Below are 20,997 nucleotides of genomic sequence, written 5' to 3' on the forward strand. Positions count from 1 at the left end.
AAAACCGTCCCCCAACCCGAACCGACGAAGCACGCAAAACAGATACGGCCACTCCACACTATCGAACGCCTTTTCGATATCCACCGATAGCACGGCCGCGCCCGAGGGGCCCTCCCCCTCAACTTCCATGACCCGTATCAGTCGCCGTATACACGTCGAGGTGTTCCGCGTGGGGATGAAGCCCGACTGGTCCGGGTGTACCAGAGAGCACATATGTACAGACAACCGCGTGGCCAAGATCCTGCTCAGCACCTTATAGTCCACAGTGAGCATCGAGAGCGGGCGATAAGCCGTCCTTGACGTGGGAAGCCCACCCTTTTTCAGTAACGGCACTATAATCGCCTCCCTCACCGATATCGGCAACCTGCCCCGTTGCCACGCTTCTCCGTACACCTGATGTAGCTGAGGTGCTAGGAGGTCAAAGTATGAGGCGTAGAACTCCACCGGTAGTCCATCACCCCCGGTGTTTTCTTTCTGGCCATATGTTTAATCGCTGCTCTAATCTCCCCCAGGGAAATAGCAGCACCCAGCGCAGTTCCCTGCTCTGAGTCCAGCTGCGGCAGCCGTGCCTCATCCAAGAAGGCATCCAATCCAGCCGGGAGTGCCGACAGTCTGCTCCGATAGAGCTCCGAGTAGTAAGCCAGAAACTGATCATTAATCTCTTTTTGTGAATGTACCAAGTCCCCCGCAGGCGTGGTCAGCGACAGTATCGGCGTACCCCTAGATTGGGGGTTGGCCAGCCACGCCAACAGCGAACCGACCCGGTCCCTCTCAGCGTGGGCCCGTACCATGTACTCCCGGTAATCATGGCAGCGAAGCCTCTCAACTTGGGTGGCTACCCGTTCCCGAGCCGCCAGCACTTCCTCCCTACTGCCCCCCTCCACGTGGACAGCACTCTCCGCCTGCCGCAGTGAGGCCTCCTCCCGCTCTACATCATCTAGCAGAGTCCTACGCACCCCCGCCGAGGACGAGAGGCACGCGCCTCGCACCACCACCTTAAAGGCGTCCCACTCGATCGCCCTGGTAGTCGCGGAACTCGCGTTCTCCTGAAAGTAACGTTCAATGCACTCCCGCACCTCTGCGTGGAATATCGGGTCTTCCAGCGCCAGTGGGTTTAGCCGCCACGTGGGGACCGGCTGCCGCTGTCTGGACCAAAGTACCGTGAGTAAGCAAGGGTTGTGATCCGAGATGGTCCTCGCTAGGTATTCGCTGCTGCGCGTGAGTTCCTGGGCCCCCGGCGTACAAAGAACAGTGTCAAGGCGCACGTGGAGATCATGAGGCGCGGAATAAAACGAGTAGTCCCTGTCATCGGGGTGGTGCGTCCGCCAGGCGTCTAAAAGGCCCCACTTCTCTTGCCAGATCTTCCGTGCTTTGGCCACCCTGCGCACCACTGATTGTGCCAGCGGAGGATGAGAACGATCCATCTCCACGTCTACCACCGAATTAAAGTCCCCCCCATAAACACCGTGCCCACCAGCCGAGACGCCAACTTCCTCGACAGCGCTGAGAAGAACGCGGCCTGATCAAAGTTTGGGACATAAACACTGCAAAGCGTAACGTCTCGGCCATCCAGACGCCCTAGTACCGCCACAAACCTCCCATCTGAATCCACCATCGTTGTCATGGGCTGGAAGGGGACACCTGCGCGCACCCAAATCAATGCCCCTCTAGCATGAGCAGAATAGGTAGTATAGAAGAGTTGCCCCCTCCATCGCCGCTGCAGCGCTTGCCCTTCTGCCAGTGTTAAGTGCGTTTCCTGCAGGAAAGCTACCTGGACCCCCCTGAGTACCAAGTATGCATGTACCTGCCTTACCATCCTCAATGATGCATAGTATGGTTTCAGACTTTGCAGGTGCGTGGAAACTGCGTTAGCCGATATCAGCAGAGATCGTCTTGCCTCACTCAATGACAAGTTCATCCAGTATTCATTTCATTCGACTTGTTTGCTACCTTTGACACATTAGCGATGGAATCTTCCTCAAGCTACAGAAAAAATTGATGGAGTCTTGGACGGCATTTGGATAGATCTGTTCCTGACACTTGAACAGACAACCAGCAAATTCCGAATGGCCCCTCCATGTCATCAGTAAAAACTTCCACCTGAAGGGTTGCCTAGAAAACCTCACTATTGAATTTGAATTGATTTTAAAATATTTCTAGAGCGCGCGTACACCGAAACGGTTTCATGGCGCTGTACAGTACTACAAATCCCTTAAGGACAGAAGAACCAGGACACCAAGGAGGGGTTTAAGAAGGGAAGGCTTGGGTGAAGAGGAAGGTTTTAGCCTTACGAAAGATTGAGTACTGGGGGCAGAATCTCAAGTGGGCCGGGAGGGAGTTCCAAAAGGCAGGAGCGAGTGTGGAGAATTTAGATCCTCCCCATTTTTTTCGTTTAAAGCGGGGGACTACGAGCAGTTGTTGGGTGGATGAACGTAGCTTCCTGGGAGGGGCATAGGAATGAATTTCGGAAGTGATAAAAGCAGGAGCTGAACCGGCCCGGGCATTGAAAACAATGCAGCCCAGCTTGAACTGGGCTCGTTCCTGTATGGGGAGCCAATGTAGGGACTTGAGGAGAGGTGTGACATGGTGAGATTTGGATAAACTGAAGACCAGGCGGGCCGCCTGGTTCTGGACCAGCTGAAGACGTCTCAGGATGTATGCGGGCATGCCACAATAAAGGGCATTGCCATAGTCCAGGCGGAAAGTAACCATCGCCAGGACTATGAGTTTGAGTGCGGAAGAGGAAAAAAAACGAGAGACTTTACGGATGGTGCGGAGGGAGAGAAAAGATGAGGACAAAACGGAACTAACTTGGGAGTGGAGGGAGAGTTGGTCATTGAGTTTGAATCCAAGGGTTTTTACAGAGGAAGATGGAGTAGGAGGGGGACTTAAGGAGGGGGGCCAGAAGAGAGAGGACCAGGGACTGGAGCAGTCACCTGTCAGCACCAACTCCGTTTTGTCGGGGTTGAGCTTCAGGTGGTTGTGATTCATCCAGTCCTGGATGAAGGTCATGACTGAATGATAATTGGATATTGACTCGGGGGAGGAAGATAAGGAGAAAATAAGCTGGAGGTCATCCGCGTAATTATAGACGGCGACCTCCAGCTGTTGAAGGGCAAAAATAAGAGGGGCGATGTACAAATTAAATAGCAAAGGGGAAAGGGAGGATCCCTGGGGGACCCCGCATTGTACCGCACTATTGCTTCCTCTATTAAAAAAGATGGACCAAGTAAGCATCAGTGGGGCTTAGGGTATTTCACACATTTCCATTCCACCCATACCTTTTTTCGTTTTTTCTCATTAAATAAGCCATCCATCACAGATGATACCATTTATAAATTTTCAATCACAAGTGTCTGAGTTTGAAGATAGTAGAGACTGCACACCCTCACTACCTTGGCCTCCATCTCTTTCTCCTTTTGATGTGCAGGGTAAAGCCACTTGTAGTTCACCATCTAGTATAGGTGGGCTCACACAATTCAGAATGCTGAAGGGCAACTACCTTTTGTGTTGTAAAATACATCCTTCTGCAGCTTGTGAAACTTAAGAGAGGAAAGCAGGGCACCTCTGATATGTATCCCATAAGGTGTCCCGTGTGTTAACTCCATCTATAATGATCTCTATCAAGATATCAGGTGGTATGCTGAATTATTGTAGTGTGCCATGTGTCATTGCCGCCTCTATTAGTTTCCGCCCTCCTTCCCAGATATCTAGTCAGAGCAGATTAGTATTCAGATTTTAAAGTGCAGTGTAGGCATAATGCCTCCTGTCCTTAGCCAACTATCCCTGAGGCCTAATAAACCCTTTTTCGCATCCTCCTAGATTTTAGACTTGTACTGGACTTCCAACTCACTCACAGATTTATATCTGTGAGTTTATGTGGATTTCCCGAACTCTGAACAGGTAGAGTGGTCAAATCATTACTTATATACGAACGTACTTTCCAAAAGTGGTTCTCTATTACGGCTCCCTTTTAGGAGTGTTCTGAGAATGTTTACCTGTCCCCTGGTGATCAAGCCCACAAGTGAAGAAACATTCATTCATGGCTACTGCACCAGTTTATTCCTTTCCTTATTTTCAGAATCAAAATAAAAGTAATCTTGTTTGTTCTTCAGGAAGGCTCAGCTCCATGCATTTCTACATACCAACCTGGATCTGTCACCCACCACTGGGTTCTTACCATGTGGCTTTTTAAAGTTCTGCCACGTGGTAAACCAACTGAACTATCAGGGTACCTACAAGGGGAATGAGTGCTCCTTGCTTTAGAAACTGACCCTCTCTTCTGTCACTTTCCTCCTTTCATTCCTGCTCCCTTTAGCAACACCTACACCGAAGGGCGGACGGTATAAAAAGAAGAGGATGTGAAATGATGTGAGATCAGAAAAGACCAGGTTAAAATCAAAGAATCATTGTTTTTACATTCAGGTGAAGCAGCACTCTGGGGCTCATTGTGCACTGATCTCACAGCTGGCCCCTTCTGTTCCCCAAGTATAGCTTTGTACAGCTTCATAGATTGGCGAAATGCAAATCTACCGTTCTGCATAACTCTTTAAATGCTGCCTCTCTCTCCTTTCTTGCTGTGATACGCTACCCTGCTGTCCTGATAAAACCAGCCACTGGAGAGCCTGAGCTGCAGCAACAGAGATGAGACAAACAAACGAGCAGGGACAGCTGCACCAAGGCCTTTGTTGCCAGGATAGGAGGGCCACCGACTGCTCTCAACCCCAATGTCATTATTACTAACTATACCTATGATGGATAAAATGCTTGAATTAATCTCAGCCACTAGTAATTATCCGGGCCACATCCCAGCCCATTATTATTTTGAACGCCATGCCGTCTCAGTTTTGACCCAGCCATACAAATCAGTTTGGACCCTGCTCCGATGGGAACAGTCCAGCCGGAACTGCTAGACTATGTCCTTCTTGAACCAACAAGCAATCCAGGACGTGTTTCGTCCTAGTTAGGGCTCATCAGTAAAGTATTGTTTGTTCCAGTGACACAGTGGGTACAGGACCTACGCCTGGGCATACCCGTGACACTTAGGATGACACACTAATGTATTTAAAAAGACTGATGGGTGGAATGCTTGAATTCATCTCAGTCACTGGTAATTACTCTGGAAACCAAGTTATACCTGGCAGATACGCCAGGTCAGGAAGGACCTGGCCTGGGAGTTCGGGCTTGTCTGCTCCCATTTGAGCACAGTTGAGACTGATTTGCACATGGCTGGAGTACTCCTAACCGGGGTGGCATAGTGAGCAAAATAACAGTGGACTGAATAATTACCAGTGGCTTAGATTAATTCAAGCATTCCATCTATTACGTTTTTGATTACTTCAGTGTGAGCCTAAAGTTGCTACATGACTTCTAAGCGAAAATATGCTGGTGCTCAACAAAAGACATAGGCAAACATATAAATAAAAAAAGGTTCTTCTTTATGCTAGTCAGCACAAGACACAACCATAAACCAACCACGTGGGTTTGGTAGCACAATAAAAAAGACGATGCCCATGCCAACGAAGATCCTTCAGGTAAAATATGGTACATAAATAAAGTTGCTCAATCATTTGTCACGTAACAACTCTAAGAAAATGTACTCCTGTGCAGTTGAGAGACATTGAGAGTTCTAAAACAAGACAAGATGGAGAACGACATTCTCCTGAGGTTTCGAAGTTTGTGTATTAGGAGCTGTGCTTTTCTGCTTAGTCTGTTCCAATCTGATATTATTACAAAACAGGAGAAGAAATAGACAAAAGGTCTTGTGAGCACTGATTACAGAGGGGCACTACTTGGCTTGTAATGAGATGGGAGTCATCTCTCCTTTAATGCTCAGATAGCAGAAGTGACCCTCCCAGAGAGCGCGGGGAAAAGTACATAAAGTGCATGAATCTCTTCTTTGGCAGAAAAGGTAATATTAAAGACTTTTACCAGTGTTATCTCACTAAAAGAGAGGTGCAGTCACAATGATGTGCAAAAGGAAGATTAGACGCCTACCAAACCTCACAAACAAAACAACCCCCACTATCTGACCAAAATGGGCTGTAAAGAAAAATGTATGAATGGGAATCCTAGCTTTGATACTAAGCGTTTGTTTAAAGTACAAAAACTAGAATCTAGCAAAAGTATGAAACTAAAACACTATTTGGGTAGCGACTTATAATGAAAAATGACGTTTTATTTTTACAGAAAAACGAAGTTGGTATAACGCCATCAGAAAACGAAAAACGTCATGCTAAATCAACCTATGACTGAACCTAGCAAGAGCTTAAAAACAAAACAGTATTTAACAAAAGATTATATAGTAGCAAAAATGCTGCTCTATTCATACTGGCCCAGGGTCACCTTTTCCAATCGCACCAAATCAGCAACCGAAAAGGTAAAGTAGGGGGCATCCAACCACAGACAAAGTGCTTAAAAGGAAGTCTCTTTTTCTGCTAGTCAAGGGTGGGCAAACATGAGTCAATGCAACAAGTACCTTTGCCACTGGTGTTTTCCATTGTGTACAAGTAATCCATGTAGAAAGCCCCAAACCTCTGCATTCCAGCTATCTCTGTGTAGGTCTCCTGCAAACAAAGGAAGGCAAACAGAACATGAGTTGGAGAAGGCTACAAGCTTGAGATTACAAGGCGATAGGCCACATATCACAGGCGCTGGCCTTTGGGGATGTGTGTGTCAAAGCGCACAACTGCTTACTACAACAAAAGAACAGGGGTTATCCATAGACCTCACCTTACCAGATAAGTAATGCACCTTCTATTGCACTCTACACACAAGCACATCCATAATTCGAGTGGACATGTTGACCACTACAGCAGTAGTCTTTCGTTAATGATTACTTTTAATTGGGTAAATAGATGCTCATCTGACCTCAGGGATATGGGCACTCGCAACTAGTTTAAAAAAAGAAAAAAATATATCTCTTTCTCTAATTTCTCCATTTTGGCATATGATCACATTCTTCACATTTGTCTCTTATTCCATTTGCATTTTTTTTATATGAGGATATCATTATTTTGTATTAATTACCATGGATAACTGAATTTTGTCTATTAATCACAAACTTCATTTTTTGTAAAATAAACAAACGATTTAAGAATGGTAGCTTTTAGGGAGGAATCGTGCTCCAGAGCGGAGATTCTTGCTTGACATCTGCATGGCTTTGGCATTTCACTAAAAATAATGAATGAGAAACACTGACCCCTTCTACCTCAAGCCCTAAACAGGTGTAATTTAAATATGTACAAACAAAACGCTAGATGTTCCCATCACTTCCTCGTCACATTCTGGTTTCTGTAATCAGTTTTCAAACTATAAGTAAGAGATATGATCACACATGCACACTCGATCGCACTCTATCTCTGTCTTAGAGGTGTTAATCTTTCTGATTACCACAACCAGAAATGCTTCAGCTTTGTGTGAATCATCCGTCTCTGCACACACATATGAATGTTGTGTGCCTACGTCTGGTATACCACACAGACTGCCCACGGGCTACCATTGATTAGAGACTGCATGTCTATATAGAAGGCAGCTCCATAGAGTAGCTCTGTCTTCCTGCGTGCATTAGCGGGTAGTTGTACACACACACACACACATATCCACCCCCACCCTAACCCCCTGTAGATGCACATAATCACCTACTGTCAAAGATGCTGGAATAGGTGAGAATATAGTGAGAAAGCAGAGCAGATTTTGTTTTGATATCAATACCCATTTTAGTCCTTTGCTGTAGGTTAAAGCCAGGTTAAGTCACAGAGGGGTGAACGACGACAACGTCATGAAGTAAACATAAAGGGCAGAAGCGAGACCAGCATCCTAGTTGACTAAGTGTGCACATAATATGACTTGTTGTAGAACAGTTCTACAGGGAGTGCACATCACACTCTTTGGTGATTGTGGATATAAGCTCAAATGTAGCTATAATGCAGATTACAATGTGTACTCCCAAAGGGGTGATGTTTAGAGCCAAACCCCCGAGCTACATGGTTTAAATGCTAATGGCACAGATTCAATTTTTTTCTGAAAAAAGCCTAATATTTACAATGTTGTCAAATGGGAAAAATAACACCCCCACAAACAACATATTAAAGTATCACAACTGATTCGAATGCACAGGTTGTCAGGGAGAGAGCATGTTTACACAGGCAAAAACACATTTTGGAGAAAAAATGTTTTTCTCACCTTGTGGTGGGCAGCGTCCAAAATAAATTCTGCACGGATGCCATTATTTTCTGGGCTTCTGTAATCAAACAGCGAATTCGTCAGGTAAGTCATTCCTTTGCTGCTAAGATGTTCACCGCAAAAGAAAAAGCACGCCTCCTGCAAGAAAGAAATGTTAAAAATGACAATTTAATCGAGGAAAATATACAATTTTCTATGCAACATGTAATATGTACCCTGACCAGTTTCCTGACTATAGTCTGTGCATGGAAGCAAAAAGCCCAGTAGAATTTCACCATCAAATGCTGGTGCCACGCCACTACCTCCCCCTTCAGATATTTAATTGATATGTCCCACGTTGTCTGGCACCAAAAGTGAAATTGGTTACACCACATTTTCAATAGTTCTGATAGCTGTTTATGACATCACATGTGAAGCTGTTCTTTTTTTCACTTGGGCATTACATGGTCTTAAACATTTATGCTTTGAGTTCTAGTTATCGCCTCTGAACTCCACCCTTCAATTACACCAGCTCACTACCTTGATGTGCTCAGATGAAACACCCCTGTTGAACACATTGAAACCTTTTACTACACAACAGCTCAAAGAAATGCAATGAAAGCAAAATTAAACATCGATGGCTTAATGGAACAGTCACTGTGCCACTACTGGCGTGGCATGGCGTCGGTTTTCACCTGGTCTCAGTGTCTGTTGGCACACCAGCCAAATCCCACGGTTGTACCATGCTTTGAAGCTTTTCTGATGACTCTACTACCATTTCCTGCATTTGTTACAACTACCAGCTATAAACTGTGGACCTGTGTCTAAGAACCAGCTTTTCAATGGTAATGGGCTGTTATGCTCCATTTGTGGTATTTACCAGGTAATTCATGTCTCCATCAAAGTCCCACGTCTCTTTAGCCTTAGGACTCTCTTTGGAGTGGTTGTCGATGAGGCCACGTGACCACCACATGATACATACAGGGCCTTGCCCCTACTTTGTCCCTGACAGCCTCAGTTCCAAGTGAGGAGAGTCATCAGCACTACTGCACTGGCCATTAGCAGCCTGCTGATGTCTGCAGGAAGTGGTTAGTGAAGGAGGGCTGGGACTAAGAGAAGTATGGTTATTACAGGTGTTAATATGCTCCCACCCTTATGTTTAGTAAATTCCCATTCATTATCATTGGAATCTGATCACCACCAAGGTGTTAATATGCTCCCACCCTTATGTTTAGTTAATTCCCATTCATTATCATTGGAATCTGATCACCACCAAGGAGGTAGGGCAAGGCGTGCTAATGACAGATCAAAGTACTATACAGCCCAAGAATATGTGTCAAAACTGAACACTGGCTTTCAAGTCTGCTCACAAAATTGGATGTGGCTGCACATGTTTTCTCAAGCATGCAGACACCTCAAACCACTATTTTACACACAGTTTTGTATACAGCCAAAAAAGCCACTGTGTAGTTGTGATAAAATGAGTTTGAACTGACAAAGAAGGGCCAATTGTGCTCTCGCTCCCATTTACCCACTCACATACTTCCAGCTTTACGCTGGTGGGTAGTGCACGCTCAAAAATAATTTGTGCAAATTTACCCACTCCCTTAAATCTACTGGTTTTACACAGAAGTGCAAATAGGGATCAAGAGCACACCAAATAGGAAAGGTTATTTTGGCCCGTGTGGTTCAGTACTCCCAATTTAGACAAGGATCTGAAACTGTGAGCACCATTGGTTTGTTCCTCTACCAGCCGACAACCTTTACAGAAGAGACAAATACTGATAAAAAACACAGTTTACACATAGACTACTGTACATACATGCTGCTCGCTAGAAAGGTACTCGACTCCAAATATTTTAAACATGTACAAGATATCAATTTTAGACATCACTGCACGTGGCGGCTTACTTCATCACTTCTATTCATGTTTTCTTCAAAGTCTTTCACTCCCATGATTCCTTTCAGACATATCACTTGGCAGCCCACAAACCCCATCTGGCAATCGAAGAAAGGCTCCCCCATCATCAGAATCTAGGAATGACAAAGGAATAGGTGTTTATGAATGATCTCGTCCATAAAACAAAACACATTGAAGCTTTTAAGCGTCAAAATAATCTCTATCAATTGGTTTGTTTTACCTGAAAATAAAAAATTAAAAAATTCTACAAAAGCATTGTCAAACAATAATCGTGTTCATGCCGGACATCTACAGTGAAAGCAAATTATGTATTTAAAATATAGAAATAATCAAAAGCACGAACCAACACGGAGGTGCACACAATGAAAATACTCTCCCATGAAACGCATGTAAAGGTTCATTTGAAGAAATAATAGGGCTGAATTTCACGTTCACAATAGCACAATCTTCAGGTGCGAGGTTGTGGCGCGGGGAAGAGCGGCCACAACTGATAGCGAAGTCAAACATGTCACCGTGTTGAGGAATGGGGTAAACAGAGTCAGGGTAGAAACCTGGGCCAAGACTGCCCAGACCGTTCCGAAGCCATCAGCCCGGGTGACGCCCCCAGGAGTTGGGCTGGAAGTGTTTGCTGTGGCCTTCATGGGCCACGGAAGAAGTGAGGGGCGGGGGTCGAAGTGAGGGGTGGAGGGTCGAGTCAGTCACTGTGAGGGAGGCTCTTTTAAAATGACACGCTTCTCCATACTCCTGCATGTAAGAAGTGAAGACATCTTTATGTTTTATCAACCAGGAGTTGTATTCCACAATCCGCACAGCAGTCAAGAAACAGAAGTGAAAGTCAGAAGAGGCCCACACCAGCATTCTCTGAGGAAAGCTCGGACTACGCCCTTGAGCGGGGGTCCTTTTACTATGGCTGCTGCTCGCTGTGTGTGCAATGGAGGGTTTGACACCGTCCTCCCGGGGTTTGTGCTCAACGATCATTCATCAACAAAGCATATAGTATCAATGTGCAGGGAGACCTTTAACGTATTCCCTGCCTCGAGCACATCAATCGTCCCAGCTGTAGACAGTAAGGGATGTAAAGTGAACACTTTTAATGGATGTTAACCTGTCCTAACTCTTACCTCCAACAGCTCTCATTCCTGAACCAGTGGAGCAAATTACAGTTGGCAAGACAGCCAAGTAAGTTAACAGTTGTTGCGGACGAATGCAGTGATGATTGTGAGAAATGTTACAAGACTGAATAACAGCAAGGCAGACTCAGTCCTCCATCCTTCTCAGGTTGGTACAGGTTGGTAAAGCGGGTACTAATAGAAGAGCTTATAAAAGCACTTACTCACCAGGTTAAGTGCAGCAAAGAAAGGACTTCTGGCCCTTTCTGGCACTGAAACACATGATAAAGGAGATGCAGCAAACAAGAGAGGAAATGGCAGGCATAAGGATGGATAAGCTACTGGAGGCTACAATGAAACCGGAAACAAGGGTGAATGAAGTAGAAGGCAACACCACACATCAGATAATGAGCCTAGAACTGGCTTACAGGGATGAACAGTGTGCTAGGGCACTGGCTTTACCAAGGGATAAGTGGTCAGATGGTAAAACCTTTCTAGAGGACTGGATGGAGGAATATTAGACTTTTGTGAAGTGTTACTGCATAAGATCCACAAAAGTGAGGTATTGGGGCGGTAATATTTCCTGCATGATAAACGGGTGTGTGCCCCTGCCCTGAGTGCACGACCACATGTGAAAGTGGTATCCTGCCTTTTTGTGTGACTGACATCACAGTAATCTAACGTGAGCAGAGTCATCGGCCCGTCCCTAGTAATGCAAAGTGCAGAACCTCTCCTGTGACCTAGAGGGGTGCATAAAGTGTATTCTAATTGGGCGCACAGGATTACTGTCCATGCCTAGGCTGTGTTACCTAAAGTGGTGGTGTCAGCGTACCAATTTTTTTTAATCATTAGTGTGATAAGCCCTTTTGCTCTTAGTCAAAGACAGTGTGGTCTGCCCTCTTGTGCAAAGTTCTACTGATATGTGAGCCCCAGAACCTTTCGCTGACTTTCTGTGTGTATGTTGAGTAGGTCTATGTGCAGTGAGTGTGCAGAACATGTATGGTAAACAGGACTTTGTTTGTGAAGAAGGATCTAGGTACTAAAACCAGTAGAATACATTTTGGATGCTCCATGTTTTGCATGGCAGAAGATGGAGGGTGGCTGGAGCTTCCTCGGACTCAGGAAGTAGCCCAACTGCATTCCTGTACCTGGAGTCTCAGACACTGAAGTGAAAGAGGACTGAGACAGAGCTTAATTTGGAAATTCGGGGAAGGCGTTGTTATCAAAGGGCTGATGATTAATTCTTCCTAAAAAAAGAACTGATGGACAAATGTTGAAAGACTTCAAACATTCACCCCAGTACAGAGATCTGGGCTTAAATCCATCATTTTGTTGCCCCACCATGCCATCCCAGTTTAAACCCAGCCGTATGCAAATCAGTCTTGACCCTGCTCCCCTTGGGAACAGCTCAGCCCGAACTGCGAGGCAGGCAAAGTCCTCCCTGGACCAGAAACAAGCATCCTGTGACCGGTTTCGAGGTATCATCCCCACATCACCCAGGCTAGCTTGAATCCAGAGGCATGGAGAGCACGGGACCCACATCTGGGCATACCCGTCCCACTTGGGTGACAAATGAAGCAGCACTTTTCACCTACAGTGAAGAAGAAAGAAATGGGAGAGGCGAAAAACGACATTCCTGGTCCTCGGGTCAAAGGCAAGGATTGTGTTCCTTGCTAAAATGAAAATAGTATGCAATTATAACCATACATTTTCTGGGACCCAGAGCATGTCATGGCCTTATTAAGAGTGTCAGGAAGAACAAGTGAAAGTGGAAAATGCAACAACAAAAAAAGGGAGGAGGAGGAGGGTAACAGCGGATGAAGACTATCACTTCGAAGATTTAGTTCAAAGACATGGTTTTTCTCTGTCTCTTCTTTCATTAGGCATTTTATATAGGAAATTGCAAATACTGCACTTTAAAGATGAGGCCATGGAAGTATACGAATGTTGAGGGGAACCCGGGATTTCCTGGTTGAGGCTGTAACAAATATAGAGACAAAGGGAACATGGTTCCCGGTTCTGGCACACATGATGAACATGAACCGTGCTGCTGGGAGGTGTTTAATTCATCTGTTTGTGACAGACTGCTGGTTACAAGGGCATAGGGGAGCGGGGGACTTGTCACATTTAGTGAACCCTAGGTTTATTAAAATGTCAATATAAACACATTAAGAAAAATTAGAGCAAGAACATAGTCGAAGGCTCCATTGCTGGTGATAACTGTATGCAGTATCCTAAATCGCATATGATAAACTGTAATACTATGCTGCACTACTTCTGTGCCCGTGTGTCTTTAGCGTCTTGGGGATACCTGGCACAATAATGCAAGCCACCTGCACACCTCTGAGATCACATTTATTAAAGTTGGGGGTACACCTGGGCCTACCCACAGTGAGAAGCTGGACAGCTAGGCAGTCACATGGCAGTGAGGTTCAACCCTCGCTGAGGCACAGGAGTGTGCCACCCAGCCGCGGCCGGCACTGGGAGTACCTGCAGGGCGGTGACGTGGGGAGGGGCAGGGTGGGGGTAGTAATGTATGGATTCCGGAGAATTACAGGTAAGTAAACATTTAAATAAACAAAACAAATTTTGTTGTGCGCTCTGCATCGCATTTGGGGATGCAGTGCACTCAAAGAAATTAGTTTTATTTATTTAAATGTTTACTTACCTGTTAAGGTCCGTAATCCATACATTACTACCCCCCTCCCCACGACACCGCCCTGCAGGTACTCCCACTGCCGGCCTCGGCTGATGCCACCCTTCTGTAGTGCTTGAGTTAGAGCAATGCTTAAAAGTCAGATACAGCGCAGAGTCTGTTTATAATTAGTTCAAGAGGACACTGCACTGCCTTCCTCGCTCTTTCAACCGTTCTAAATTGAGGCTCAAGCGTTCAGAGGTGCATGGAAGATGAATGCAAAGCTCGGCACGTGCTCACTGTCGGCGGGAGACGACAACTGGAGGCAGGTGCCGTAAAGCGCAGCTAAATGTCGTAACGTTCTGGCCACGTCACTGCCATATCGACCACCCTGAAACGTAGGCACAATATATATGTTATGTACGGTCGCGTAGCACTTACGCCATCTGAGGAGCCCTCAGGCTTTTGGGTATTCTCGTTAAATTAAAGGCTGGTTTGCTGAATGCGGCATGTGTGTGCCAAGAGGGGCACGGACTTGTAAAGTCATTCCTGCTCACGGTGGGGCGCAGTCAGTGGGTGGGCAGTGCAGGTGTCCCGTCACGTTGCCAGAACCCCCTCGCCGAGGGCTGGTCACCGTGCCCGCAGCAGTCACCTGTGTTTTCGTTGGGTTTAAGAGGGCGGCGCGCGCTGAATGCCGCCCTTTCTCCAGGTGTTAGTCAGCGCGCGGCGATGAGCACGCCTCGCGCACTTGTGCCCAGAACACTTTACAGGAGTTTCGCCCACGGCGCAACATGAGGCAGAAGAAAAACATCAGCAATTACATTTTTATTTGTTTCCCAGCTCAAAGAAGTGGTCACTGCAGGGAAGACGTAAAAAACCAATAGCCGCGTTCTTCCAACCTGCTGAAAGCGCGAACATGTTTTTATTAGACAGCAATTCGTCAGATCATATCCAAGAAAGAAGTCGGAGCGGGGATGGAAATTACCTCAACTGTTGTTCCTTCTTGTTCCCATCGAATGACCTCCTTGGATTTGACTTTCTGAGGGCTGTAATAGCTGCTCTCGGCCTGCATCTCGGTGAGCTATGAAACAACATGAGAAACACCTTAGACTCGGCCAACATTAGCATTAAATAGCGGCAATCTGTCATTCCTGCAGAAAATGGATGAAGACAAATGACGGTGCGGCAGCGGCCAGCGAGTATTCTTAGGCCGGAAGCAGGTGCAGCCCAGCAGCTGCAAGACATTATGCACATGAGGGCGGCAGGCCTGTGGCTGGAAATGCCAGTGTACCCTCCTGCATGGCGCAGGCCTGCTCCAAACCCTGAACCGCTTGCCATCAACTTGTGCTTTTCAAATCAACCCTGCGCGGGGAGAGGGCAACTCTGCGCGGCACCTGTGTGGCATCTGAGTTCGCATCCTGTATTAAAAATTAATATGCTTGACATAAACCATAATTGGGGTTCAGAACATGGATTTCTCATAGGAAATAATTAACTGCATGGAAAATCATGTTCAGGGTTAATGAAGTGTAATCGCTTCGCCCGGCTGTTTTTCTGGTTTATTTGAAAAGCACATTTTTACTTATTTTTATTAGGCAATGAAGCCAGCGCTTTTAGCACCTTAACATAAGCATGCACTATTTCAAAAAGTTAAAGGGAATCGACCAAGCCAGGACACAATGGGCATGATTCAGAAACCATTCTGCACGCAGGAGTAGTATTTACGTGCATGGCATGGCCACTTTACAGATGCAAAGATCCAATCTAGTTATCAAGGGCGGTGGGATTTTAAGTTGTAAAGTAGTTTAACAAAGTCTGTAATTTCACTATTCCCAAAGACATACGCCAGTGCTCACAGAAAAGCCTCCCACAAAAACAAGTTTGTGAGCTCACATCTGCATAAAGTTCGAGTCTCTAGAGTATTTATTACGTTTTGTGAGAAGAAAAAAAGCAGAACAAAGCAAGAAATCACATATACAGCGTTTACATAAATTCTAGGCCCACCCAAAAAATGTACACCTTTTGTTCCCCAAAAGCCTGGAAATTAAATACATTACTTGGCTTTTCCCATTTATCTATATATCATACAGTAAAAGTTTCAAATCAAAACAAATTCTAAATGGTTTTAGAACTTAAAATACAAAAATAATAAGTATGTAATCCATTGAGATGGAGTCATTTAGCTTAGGGGTAATAGGTCGCCTTAAAAATTCCACACTGAATTGATTGGTCGGGCCTGTGATGAACTGAAGCGAGTAAGATGATTTCATGATTAATTCAGCTGTCCCTGTCGCTTTCCTCCTCTGGGCAGTGCAGGTCAAAGCAAAGATTCATCAATGAGCACCCTGGAGCTTTCAAACCCAGGGATAAAGTTGTGGGAACACACCAATCGGGGGATAGGTATGAAAGAGTTGCCAGGCCTTTAATATTGATTTCAACACAGTCCGGATGACTATTATAAAGCAGAAGGAGTAAGTCACCAACGCAACACTGCCTGCATGGGCAAGAAAGACACAGTTCAGACAGGCTACAAAAAGCCACTGCCACGTTGTAGGACTTACAGATTTTTGAGGCCACTCCAAGTCAAAGTGTGCATGTGACAACATCCAAAGCACTCAAAAAATGTGACATGATGGCAAGAAGAAAACCCACCTCAAATCCAGTCTGTCGTATGCATAAAAGATCTCAAAAGGTTCTGTAGCCGTGTGGCAAAACGTTTTGTAGCCTAACCAAATGAAACTATACTTTCTGTCCTAAATGCAAAATGTTACTGCTATCACAAACCCAAAACAGCACATTACCCAAGGAATGCCACCAGTTTTGTAAAGCATGACTTGGGCAAAGTCACATTACGTATATATTACTGATCAGATGCAACTTGGTCACCTGTCAAGGTAGATGCCTATATGAATGAGCAAAGTACAGAAAATTCGGGGAGGACACTTTGCTACCCTCTAGACTAGAGTCTAGACGTAAGCTCAAACTCGGGTGGAAGGTCATGTTTCAGCATGTCAACAACCCTAAGCACACAGATAAAGCTACAATCAAATGGCTAAGGAACAAAAATGTCCCCAACATGAAAAAGCATTCCTTCAACTGGAGAAAAAAATAAAATCACAGTTAAAAACAGAGTTATGGTTCTGGCTCAAATGTGCAAAAACAATGACATACGCAAGGTTTCCAATGCACACAACTTCTGACATTACTCATGGTGCCAGCCATGCTCAAAACTTCAGTTTAACAAGGTGTGTAGATTTCGTCAGATTCGTGAAATAAATAAATAAATAAATAAGGAAAGGCCAAGCCAAAGACTGTGGGTCAAAACCTTGAGCATTGGTCGTAGGCCAGGCCCTTGCACACGGTTCAAGGCCCTAAGGCCTGCCTCCGCTGTACATGGTAAAAATTTGTCACTAACAAGTAAATACACTTGTAAACATCAGTTGAGGTCTACAATTACCATCATAGAAACAACATACCCAAGAATAATCAAAATCACCACAATACATAATATTACAAATAAACTCATAAAATCCCAACATTAAAAAATAGCTAAAAACATTGAAAACATTTTAAAACTTTAAAACAATTTTCAGCAGATTTTTTAGCAACTCCATCACATTTTGATGTGTGCCCAGATTATATCTCTTTATCAGAGATAGTAAATATTTGGTTCGAGCCTCTTGCAATGCTGGACATGAATGCAAAACATGAAACATATTTTGTGTTCCTTTATAGCAGAGATCACAAACATAGAATTTTTGGGAGTTATTCCATTTTGCAATTACAATATTTAAAGGGAAATTTCCGAAGCATAAAAGACGTAATAAAACATATAATGCTATAAGGGATTTAATTGGATAAATATGACTGGAAAAGTTCGAAAGAAAGATTATTACATATTATATTATACGATTTCAAAGAAACACAATGCTCCTTATCCAGGCTTAAAACTAAGGTGCACATATGGGGATTTAAGAAATAGTCCAGGAGGCCCTAGCAACCATCCCTTTAAAAGTGACATATTGCTTTCAAAATATTGCGAAGCTCTATGGAAATTCAATACGTTGGAGTATTATACAACTTTTCAGTTTTAAGGAAAGATCTCAAAGATGAAGTAGGGGCATGGAACAGGTTATATCCCAATTAAATAATATTGTCCATAAACTGCAGAAATGCACCCAAAATTCAAAATTCCAATCTTAATAATTGGACCAGCAGAGATGGACATTGCAAACAGAATAAAAAAAAACGTTCCCTTCACACTTGTTTAAAATTGCTCAAGACCTAATCGGGGCATGCTCTATAACATATGTTCGTGTAGGAAGAATTTTGGTTTTATAAATTTGTATTAAGTGATCAAAGCATCTTCTCCCCATAGAATAATAATAAATCTGCAAGGAATTTGTAAGAGCAAGTGCTTCACTACAAAGATTTGTTGTGCAGACTTCATCCTTTAAATTTTCTGTAAATGATTTACCTAGATATGTATAGTTATTTACCTTTTCCAGATTTTCATTTCCTACATTGTATAGTGTGGCTTTTCTCTCCCCCCTTAAAACTATTATTTTTATTTTTGCTGTATTAACTTTTAAAAAATGATCCTATGCAAAATATTACATCCATTGAAACTTGCCTGAAGAGCTACAGGAGACTGATCAATTAGGATTATATTGTTCGAATACAGAATAGTAAGAAGACATTTAGAGCCTACTTTTGGGGGCTAATTTTTCACTTTATGCAGATAGGAAGGAAAGTCGTCAAGATACAGAGAAAATAATAGGGGTGTCAGCACACAACCCTGCTTTAAACCATTTAGTGTGGGCATAGAATTAGAAAGGCCCTGAACACCCCCACCCCAGCAGCAGTTTACACAAAGTTGAAGAATGCAAATACACCAGATGATGCAAAAGACCACTCAGTATCCCTAAAGTAGATACCATCTGCCACAGTCGGTCTATCCACAGAGTCAAGTCCAGTGTAAAAATCAATAAAAGCAGAGAAAAAATATAATTTATTCCTTACAACATACTTGTCTAATAAAAATTGTAAAACCGTTAAAATATCATTGACGGACCAATTTGCTCTAAAACCAGATTGTTAAACATGAATAATATTCGTTTCCTGTGCCCAATTCTGCAAGTACTCTAAATTACTCAATACAAAGATCTTCCCCACTGTATCCAGCAACAAGATTTGCCCGCAATTTCCTGGTAGTAATTTACTGCCTTTCTTGTGTAAAGGTACGAAAAAGTAAAAACAAATTATAATATCATCAATTTATTTATTTATTTATTTATTTATTTATTGCCATTTATAAAGCGCGACAAATACCCGCAGGAGTCTTGGCGCTAGGTCAATGAGGTCATGTGTGATATCATGCAGCACAATAGGGTGCCGCAAGTTATGCTTTGCATTGCAAACCATAACTAGCAATTTGTGTGGTTTGTTAAGTTTGAATACGACCCATAACCCAGTTTCTAACAGTGTTTTTTTTCCAGTGAATATTTTTTTGTATGCAGACTATCTCCTGTTGAGCAAGCCCTTTGGCCCTGTGCAACAGGCACTCCACGCAGGATCTGGCCTATTGCCAGGATGAGCACTAATCCCGCAGTGGGCATCCAACCCCACTGTGCATGGTCCTTGGTCATGTGCAGTGGAAATTGGCCACAGGGCCTCCCATCTAAGACAGGCCCGGTGCCAAACCAGAGCCGGGCGGGCCAACCTCTATGTGGGCCGGCCACTGATTGCCTACAGTGACTAGCCTGCAGACTGGTATCCACTCTACCACCCCATGGGCAGCGAACGCCACTGTGCATGGATTTCAACAGGGGACAGCGGGGGTTGGGCACAGGGCCAAGCTTCTAACTGGGAGGGCTCAACTAACTATTTTTTTAAATCAAAACAGCTTTATCATTTTTACTTCGGAGTACTTGTTTGGGTGCACGGTTCATAGGTGCTTGATCATTCCATTTGTGCTAAACAAGTGCTTCCTTGGTTGACCAGGGTGCAGGATCAGGCCACACAAAGTACAAGTCACCTTTTGTGCTTATACTTTCTTCTTTCCTTTATAGTGGGTGAAAATTCCATATGAGGGATTTTCATCCAGAATGATCTGGACTTGCGCTCGTTTAAGCTGGTGCCACTTCCAAGGCATGATCATTTTGCTATATACCAGCAAATGACTGCCCTTCACTTTTTCATGCTGCTTTTGGGATCAGTCAAGATTTTTGTGCTGGTACTTTAACTAAAGGATATGCTTGCATGTCTCTCTCTCTAGAGAGAAACTGAAAATTGTGTCCTCCAAAGGTGGGCTCCTTTTGACACAGGCTATGAACTTGATTTTTCTTTGTGTGGAGTATTAAGCCAATTAGATGCTCCCTTCTTTTCTTGTTTTTTTGAGGATTTCCAGTTCCTTTGCAGCTTCTCCAAAAGGAACGATTTTACAGTACCTAAAGTCCTTTTCCGGGGTAACGGCTCTCGTGTGACCACAGAGACTTTCTTTCTGAGTACCAGGAATCCAAAAACGAGCATTTAAAAAATGTTGTGTTTACAGTGAAAACAATTTGGCATATACTTTTTGAGGGTATAGTTTACTAAAGTGCAACTTTAAACTCAAACTTATAGCAGTGGATTTCAGTTTTCTGTTTTATGCCTTGTTAGTTTTGTTGTACTGGCAACCACAACCACAGTTCCCAGGCATGGCAGATCCACCTATACTTATTTGATGGTAACCGTGCATTAACTGAAGATCCACAAAGACTACTGAGGAGCTTTGAGTCGTTCCTGAGAATGTATTGCGCCACATTAAAATAGTTCTTACTTTCTTGGACATATCATTGAATTTCTTGCCGTATGAAAGCTCAGAAGCAAAGTTGCTAACTTTTATGCAGTTCTTTTCTTTTTCCTCATTTGCAACGGCTTTTGGACGGGGTGAACAGGAAAGGGGAAATCCAGAGGAACACGTAGAGGAAACAAATGAAGAATTGGAAGAAGTTCAGATGGAGGGTTCAAAATCACCACCAGAATCAATTGTCTGGAAACGTTTCACCAATCCACCTATTGAAAGAAATGATCATCCAAGTATGTGACAACAGGAAGCTGCGTAAACGAAGGTTGATCTGGAAATGAGGTCATTTAGCTTCTTAACATACGCAACGCAGGAGCACCTT

At 44.2% G+C, this 20,997-nt stretch overlaps 1 protein-coding gene across 7 annotated transcripts in view; it reads right to left on the bottom strand.

Annotated features, from left to right (window-relative positions):
• Positions 1 to 20,997, bottom strand: part of VPS13B (vacuolar protein sorting 13 homolog B) — a 3,181,000-nt gene that overhangs the window by 2,756,860 nt on the left and 403,143 nt on the right. For all 7 annotated transcript variants that reach the window (XM_078686964.1, XM_078686965.1, XM_078686963.1 and 4 more), the window contains exons 9-12: positions 14,814 to 14,909; positions 10,075 to 10,197; positions 8,185 to 8,322; positions 6,479 to 6,566 (exon numbers count right to left, since the gene is read on the bottom strand). In XM_078686964.1, coding sequence (XP_078543090.1) covers positions 6,479 to 6,566; positions 8,185 to 8,322; positions 10,075 to 10,197; positions 14,814 to 14,909 — 445 coding nt within the window. The remainder of the gene's footprint in view (positions 1 to 6,478; positions 6,567 to 8,184; positions 8,323 to 10,074; positions 10,198 to 14,813; positions 14,910 to 20,997) is intronic.

The sequence above is a fragment of the Lissotriton helveticus genome, chromosome 4_1 (assembly GCF_964261635.1).
Source record: "Lissotriton helveticus chromosome 4_1, aLisHel1.1, whole genome shotgun sequence".
Lineage (NCBI taxonomy): Eukaryota > Metazoa > Chordata > Amphibia > Caudata > Salamandridae > Lissotriton > Lissotriton helveticus.